This window comes from Malurus melanocephalus, unplaced genomic scaffold (genome assembly GCF_030028575.1).
Source record: "Malurus melanocephalus ecotype Western Australia unplaced genomic scaffold, MMel_1.1 scaffold_731, whole genome shotgun sequence".
Classification (NCBI taxonomy): Eukaryota; Metazoa; Chordata; class Aves; order Passeriformes; family Maluridae; genus Malurus; species Malurus melanocephalus.
The window spans coordinates 160,819-168,929 of NW_026623963.1; the positions used below are offsets into that span (position 1 = coordinate 160,819).

Below are 8,111 nucleotides of genomic sequence, written 5' to 3' on the forward strand. Positions count from 1 at the left end.
TTCCCATCTAGCTATGCCTTCTCCAGCCCTTCAGGCCCACCGGGGCCATCCCCATCCCACACTCCCGAGCCGAATCATCCCACCCCATCGCACCCATATTCCGGGGTTTTCCATACTCYCGAGTGCYCCATCCCTGTCCCATTCCCATCCCTATTACCCATCCCCATCTCATCCCTCTCCCATCCCCAACCCTATCCTCATCTCCGTCCCATCCTGCCGCAGTGCTCGAGCCGGGCCATTTCAGCCTCCCCCGGTGCCCAGCTCAGCGCCCTGCGCGGCCCAGCGGGCCCGGCGCCTCCCGGTGCTGGTGCGCAGCGGGGTGGGGGTGGCCGGGGCCACCGCCCCGGGGTCTGCGGCAGCGCCTGGGACAGACCCGCTCCCGCGGGGCCGTCTCGTGTATTCTCCACACAGTCCCCCACAACACGCCCTCCCGTGGTGCCCCTGGCCACCCTGCCCCCTGGCCGTGCGCTTTGCGGGTGCCCCAAGACTGAGGGACTAGAGGGGCYAGGGCATCCCCTGCACCCTGGAGTGCTGCCCACCCCAACGTGGGGTGGCACCGGGGGTACCCTCCTAGGCTGGGGCTGCTGCTCCCCCTGACAGGATGAGCCCCTCCGGGGACGCAGGCTGGGTTGGGGCCGGGCAACCAACAGTGTCTTGGGGGCACGGGACAGGGACTGGGGGAAATGAGGCAGTGCCAGGGGCACAGCGGCTGTGAGACACTGGCAGGGGCACAGGGCTGGGGCGCACAGACCGTGTGTGGAGGAGCAGTCTGATGTGCAGGGCGAGCAATGCCATAGGGATGTAGCGTACCGTGTATGTATCCTGGGGGTGGCACAGGGAGGAGTGTCTATCTGCCACGGATATGGGGCAGGGGCCGGGGGGACAGTGGGCTCCGACACCACAGACTGTGGCGCCTGCCAGCTCTCGCTGCGGGAAGTGCCCGGGCAGTAGCGGCAATCGGTGCCCCCCTGGCACACACACGGGGCACAGGGTTGGCTGTGCCAGGGTAYAGCGGGCACAGACACTGCCCCCACGGCAGCTGCTGGTGACACCTCAGCATGACGGGCTCGAGCACAGAGGTTGCAGCAGGATGCTGTCCAGATGCAGGTGCCGCTGATGGGCTCAGAGCAGCGCTCAGGGCAGTGCTGGGGACAGTGAGGGTTCTGGGACAGTGCTGGGGGCAGGCGCTGGTGCTGCCGGCCGTGCCCACGGGGTGGTGCGGGCAGTGGGCCCGGTGCAGCGCAATGTGTGCTGGGGCTGCTGCGGGGAAGGGGGCAGTGCAGCGTGCTCACTGTTCTGCATGTACAAGCAGCGTGCAGGGACCGTTCCCAGTGCAGCGCTCCTGCCTGCTCAGCGGTACGTGTGGGGGCAGCGAGCAGGCAGGGTGGGCAGCAATGCTCCGGAATGTGTGGGCAGGGTGGGCAGTGTGTGGGCAGGGTGGGGAGTGCTCTGGCAGGGCACCAAGAGCAGGATGAGCAGGCAGCAGCCCTTGCCATGTGCAGGGACAGACAGCGAGTGGGCAGTGCCCGGGCAGTGCAGAGGGCAGCACGGCCAAGCTGTGCACTGGCAGGGACGTGTGTATGSGTAGCTCAGAGCAGGGCACAGGCAGTGTGAGCAGCGTGCGGGCAGTGCCCGCCGTGGGCATCGGCAGGGCACAGGCAGGGCACAAGGCAGGGAACTGCAGTGCGCGGGCAGTGTGGGATGCGRTGGTGGGGGGCACTGCACGCCTCCCCGCACCGCCCACACGTGGCACATGAAGGTAGCGACCCGGTTGCCAGCAGCCCCCGTGGGTCCCTCGGGCAGCGGGACCGCCCCCGGCCCAGCCCCCGGTGCTGCCGGAGCTCAGTGCTGCCGTGCGGCGCGGCGGGAGCAGCGCTGGGGCCCTGCGGGGCAGTGCTGGCAGCAAGGGCAGGACCCCACGGGGGTGGCTCCCATCCAGTTCGTGGGCACCAGCTGCTCTGCAAGCGCTGCCGGATCCCGGGACCCACCAACCGGGGCAGGTGGAGAGCAGAGRGGGTTCAAAACCCTCTCCCTGCGGAGGGAAGTCAGTGTCAGAGGCGGGTGGCTGTGTGAGCGTGGTGGCATTGACAGCACTGTGGGGCCAACCCGGCTCTGCCCCTACGATGGGCAGAGGGTTCCCGCGGCTTTGCAAGGGCTCTGCTCTCCCTGCGCTGTCGCAGAGCCCCAGCTCCCCACGCAGCCTCCCCCTGCACCCACGCTGTCCTCACCCACGCCGTCCTCGCAGAGGAGGAATAATTTGGAGAAACCATGGCAACACCGCAGCTCCCCCGGTGGTGGGTGCTGCTGGGTGGGTGGAAGACACACTGGTGCCCATGGGACACAGCGCCCACAGTCCCAGTGCAACCAGGATGTGCACAGCGGCCTCAATGGGTGACARTTCTGTTTGGTTCAGCAGGGCTGTGGCTGCTGGGGTCTTCCGGGGTGCTCCATGTGCTCACAAGGCATCAATGGCCCTGGCAGCCACCCCTCCTCCACCAGGAGCTTCACGTGTCTTGTTTGTTTTGCAGTGCTGGGATGGAGGCGCCACAGGCCCCTCAGCCACCTCAGCCCACCTCAGCCCCCACTGTTGCTGCTGGACCAGGTAGGACGCTGGGCTACCAGCCACCCCGACACCACAGGGACAGGTTCCCAACACCATTGTTACCATCACTGTTGCGTGGGGGGCTGCCTTTRTAGATAGAGCCCAGCTCCCACATACTGTAACACAGCAGGGCCAATACTGGGCCACCTCTTTGGGGGCAAACATACCCTCCCAGCCCCGCAGGGAGGCACTAGGACCCCCATCTCCTTCCTCATGGCATCCCGCTCTCCCCACCTCACCCCATGGACAGACACCCCAAGCCCAATGGTGTCACCTCAGCCCTAGCATCTGCACCCCCCACCCCCAGCTTTTGGAGCAGATAAAGAGGAGGAACYCAAGTCCCCCTCCCCATCTCTGCATAGTCAGTGCTTCTTGCCAAATAAAGTCAATTCCTTTCCTCCAATAAACATTTTTCCTGTGGTCTTCTGCTGCTCTTTAAAGCCAAATGCCCACGCACCTTTAGTGCAACATAGAGCAGCCAGTGTCCACTAGCACTCCCAGGCCCTTGGTGGCCACAACACCCAACACTTAGAGGATGTGGTGAGGTGACAGCCAGGGGTGTCCCCGCTGTGGGCAAAAAAGGTGCTCATCCCTTGGCGCTGGTAGCAATCCACAGCAGCTCTTGGAGGGCTGGTGGGGAAGGTCAATGCAGTGGGCAAACCCCTTTCTCTGCCCCCCATGCACTGTGGGAACCTTTTGCTGATGGCTTCATTGTCACACMGTTTTGTCACACTGTGGCATGGGACTCTGCCCACACTGCCCCGCCAAAAGCATTGTCCCAGAGCTGGGGCATTTGGTGCTGGCACACAGTGGGTGTCAGACTCCAWATCCCAGAGCAGCTGGAGCCACCGTCCCACTCGCTCTCCAGACCAGGGGATGTCACAGACTTGGAACATGGAAGAGGACCAAGCCAGTGGGTACTGAGTTAGCACAGTCCTCCTGGCACAGGTAGGTGATGGAGGAGTCACTGCTGACATGCAGGTTGGGTCACCAACCACAGCACCCCTCTGCCACCCCTGGTCTGGAAGTCCCAGGAAGTGATGTGACTGTGTAGCCAGCACTGGTGCCACACCACTGGGGTTTTTGTGAGCCACAGTGGGTGCAACAAACACAGGGAGGGGGTGTGGCTCCTCTCTCCCACAGAGCCCCAGACTGTGGGGGCTTTCCAGCCACCATGGTGGATGCTCACGGTGCCTGTCCCTGGTACCTGTTCCCCGTACAGTGCTGGTGCTGGGACGTGGGTGCACACAGTTCCAGAAGAACCTTCACCACTCCAGTGATCACACCGGGGCTGGGCACACGGTCCCCACGGAAAACCCTAGTGTTAAAACCCCCAAAGCCCTGCTCAGAGCTGCCAATTTATGTGATGCTGCAAGAYAGTTCCTGTGTCCTCTGGCCGAGGAACAGGGTAGAGCACTCTGTGTTCTCCTCTCACTGTGCTGAGCTGGTACGCAGAGCTCCCTGGCTGCTGCCATGGGTGCCCTGCCAGCTGCTCCGTGATTTGCACACTGGATCTGGAGACTTTTTCCAGCTTCTCTTTCCCATTGACTATCAACAGCAGCAGTGGAGGCTGGGATGCCCCCAAACCCTCATTTCTGAAGAGATAGCCAACCCCCAGCTCCAAGTCAGGAGCTGTGGGGATTGATACGAGGTCACTCCAGGATTGAGGCGTCTCATATATTCTCTTGCAGTGTGGGCTTCCATCCTCTGAGGCCGTCTGACAGGGAACTGGCAGGAGAAGAGTGGCTTTTAAGATGACACGAACAGACCCACCTGACATCCTGGTGTCCACGGTGTACCAAGACATCAAGGTGGCGACAGCAGCCCCTGGGGATTCCATTGTCTGTCAGCCCCTGCCACAATGTGACGCCTCCATGTCCTCATCCCTGTCCCACGAGCCACAGCCCTTCAACAAGCGCCACTGCAGGAGTTTTGACTTCATCGAGTCGCTGGAGGAGCTGGGYACCTCCCCGGCCATGGAGCGCGCCTGCCCGCGCCCCAGCGTGCCTGAGRCCACGCCGGGACCACCGGGCAGGCGGGCGCCACCGAAGCCAGASCCCTACAGCGGCAGAGCCCCTGCACCACGGAACGAGCCAAAGCGCCGCGCCCGCTCCAAGAGTGCCCCGCGGGTAAAGTCTACGCTGACCCCGGTGCCCATCACCGTGGTGGCATCACCACCGACAGCCCGGCGGGGGCGGGAAGCGCTGCGGGTGGCACGGGAGCCTTCCCACACTGATCCCTCGCCGCGCCGTGAGGGCCCAGTGCCGCTGCGGGTGCTGGCCAACGAGGTTCACCCCATCAAGCTGCAGCCACAGCGCAGCAGCATCAGCCGCATCTCCCCAGTCTGCCTGGGCAGCAACTGCTACGAGGAGGGGCTGGGGGCCAAGGTGGGCGCCAGCCCCCACGTAAAGTGCCGAGTGGACATCAAGCCGGATGAGGCAGTGCTGGTGCACACGGCACGGAGCCTGCGGGGAACCCCAAACCGCTCGGAGCCGCTGCGCTGGCCCCGCACACCCGGGGTCGCCCGCAGCCTGGCCGTGCCAGGGAGCCGGCAGGCATCCATGTCCCGCACACCCACCCCCAGCGACTCCTACAGTGGGGAGCCCCCACTCCTGCCCTACCCCAGCGAGTACTACGAGCCAGACCCCCGGGCACTGGCGTACCAGACAGTGCCGGTGCCAGCCTCACGGGAATTCAGGGAGTACCCCGACAGGGGCTGCATGACCTTTTCAGCTGCCGGTGTCCCAGCCAAGTTCTTCTACGCAGAGGAGTCAGCRCGGTGCCCCAGCCCTGCCATGCCCCTCCGCAGCTCGGGCTATACCAGCTACCCCTACCCAAGTCGCCATGCTGTGCCCCAGCCCTTCTACACTGAGGACCCAGCCAAGGCTGCTGTTCACACGATGCCACCCCGGACAGTGTACGTGGAGGAGGCACGGAGTTACCCGGTGCAGGAGGCACCTGCTCGCACCTTCTATGGGGACGACCCCCGCTATTATGCCCCACGTGGGACCCCTGTAAAAACCCTTTATGCTGATGATGCTAGGACATACCCAGCCCTCGGCTCCTCTGCCAAGCTGTTCTATGCTGAGGACTATGGGAAGTACCGGGAGCGGGAGGTGATGTCACGCACATGCCCCCCACCCCGCAGCGCACAGGCCCTGCACTTTGGGGACTGGTACTGCCCCGAGCGGGCCACGCTGCCCTACCAGAGCCTGCAAGTGTCACGCTTCACCCCGCAGCCGGCCGGGCGCGAGGCCATGTTCTCCTCCTGGCACGCCAGCTACGGCGTGAATCCACCACGGCTGGGCCGGGAGACCCAGCACTACTCCAAATCCTGGGATAACATTCTGGCGCCAGCAGCGCGCAGAGAGGAGGCCCTGCAGCGTGGGCGTAGCTATGAGAACCTGCTCACCCACGAACAGCACCGTGCCTTATCCCCTGAGGAGCGCCGGCAACCCGTGGTGATCAACCTGTCAAGCTCACCCAAGCGCTACGCGGCCCTGTCCCTCTCTGAGAGCTCCATCCTTGAGCGGGTGCACGCTGATGGCAGCCGCGGGCCCCCAGGCCGCTCCTGGTATGTCACACCTGAGATCACCATCACCGACAATGACATCCGCACCGACGGGCTGGGCCGGAGCGACAGGCGCTCGGCCAGCTGGGACATGCTCGATGCAGGGCAGGAGCGTGGGCCCTACGCTGTGCCCTGTGCCCCACAACCCGGCCCCAGGGAAAGCAGCTCAGGACGCCAGCGCAGCCTGGAGCAGCTGGATGAGCTCATCACTGACCTTGTCATTGACTACAAGCCAACACCAGGCCACCGTGCCAGGGACAGGGACAGCCTCGCCGAGCAGCTCAAGCAGCTCCTGAGCAGTAGTGCCCCGGGGCCCCCCCGGCGGGGCGAGGGCAGGCGGATCCCTCACAATGTGCCCGAAGGACCCCGACCCACAAAGGAGCAGCCAGGCCCCAGCTCCCACACTGGCACCCCACGCCCCCCACCCGCCCCGCCAGCCACCGGCCCCTTCGAGAAGTCACCAGAGAACTGCTCGCCCGACCTGAGCGCCGAGGAGGATGACATGATGATGTGCTCCAACGCCAAGTGCCGGCGCACGGAGACCATGTTCAATGCCTGCCTCTACTTCAAATCCTGCCACAGCTGCTACACCTACTACTGCTCCCGGCACTGTCGGCGTGAGGACTGGGACACACACAAGGCGAGCTGTGTCTACGGGCGGGTGGGCAGCGTCTGCCGCCACGTGCTGCAGTTCTGCCGTGAGAACACCGAGGTGCACAAGGCCTTCTCGCGCATCGCCAAGGTGGGATACCTCTCCCGTGGCCGAGGCGTCCTCTTCCTGGGCTTCCCCAATGCAGGCTCAGCCGAGAACTTTCTCCAGTTTGGGCTGGAGAGCCTACTGATGTCCCCYACTTACCTGTCTCTACGGGAGCTGGACAGCTACTCAGATAACCTGGGGGATTATGCCCAGGAGCTGCGAGAGACAGGCAACCAGTACGACCCCAACGAATGTTTCCTGCTGAATGTAACCGTGGCCGTCACCCAGAAAGTGCCAGAGAGGCCATCACCGAAGATGCAGGTGCCAACGGTCAGGAAATAYGCCAAGGTAGCCTTAGCCTCCTCGAGCCCTGAGAAAAAGATCTTGAAGAAGGAGCGGGACATGGAAACGTTGATCCTGACGCCACCACCCGGCACAGCTGACATCGACAAGGACGGGGAGGAGGGCCGGAAGGCACGGGAGGTCTGTTTCATCAACATCCAGCGGGAGCTGCGCATCCGCGGTGTCTTCCTGAGGCACGAGTTCCCCGCTGTCTACGAGCAGCTCTGCGACTTCGTGGAGAGCAACAAGCGCTTCACCCCCACCACCATCTACCCCATCGACAAGAGGACGGGCAAACAGTTCATGTGCATGATCATGGCAGCCTCTGAGCCTCGCACTCTCGACTGGGTGGCCAGCCCCAACCTCCTGGATGATATCATGTGAACGCAGGGCAGGGGGCACGCCCTCTGTAGATACATGCTGTCCTGTCAGAACCCCATGGGCTGTGACACCAAGGGGAGGGGGCCGGGGGAGGGGGGGTGATGGGAGCACAGCCTGAGGTTTGCTCTGGAGCCCACTGTCTAGTGAGCCGCTGCAGAGCCCTCTCGGGTGAGCAGTGCTTGGCCAGAGCGAGGGCACCCCACACACASCCCAGCCCCTGCCCACCGGGCTGCCACACACACCGAGCCCCCCGGGCCTGCCCCAGGGCCCCTCCAACACCGAGGGTCCCGCAGCGACCATACCCTGTTGGGCTGCACCAGGACCGTGTCGCCACCGTGTCTGTGTATCCTGGGCGTGTTACTGCGGGAGCGTCAGGTGCTGGGGGGGCCCTGCAAGAGAGACTGGAGGAATCCGGGGTGTGCCGGGATCCCACGGGCGCTGGGCACAGGGCGCCAGGGCGGGGGGGGGTCCCTGGACGCTGCCGGGGGAGGGCGGGAAGCGGCCGCGGTGAGAGATCC

At 64.4% G+C, this 8,111-nt stretch overlaps 1 protein-coding gene across 1 annotated transcript in view; it reads left to right on the plus strand.

Annotated features, from left to right (window-relative positions):
• The window catches only part of AJM1 (apical junction component 1 homolog), an 8,539-nt gene extending 466 nt beyond the window's left edge, over nucleotides 1-8,073 (plus strand). Inside the window, exons 2-3 of the mRNA XM_057384671.1 lie at nucleotides 2,529-2,602; nucleotides 4,294-8,073. Of these exons, the coding sequence (XP_057240654.1) occupies nucleotides 4,357-7,596 (3,240 nt within the window). The 5' untranslated portion in view covers nucleotides 2,529-2,602; nucleotides 4,294-4,356 and the 3' untranslated portion in view covers nucleotides 7,597-8,073. The remainder of the gene's footprint in view (nucleotides 1-2,528; nucleotides 2,603-4,293) is intronic.
• The last annotated feature ends 38 nt before the right edge of the window (nucleotides 8,074-8,111 follow it).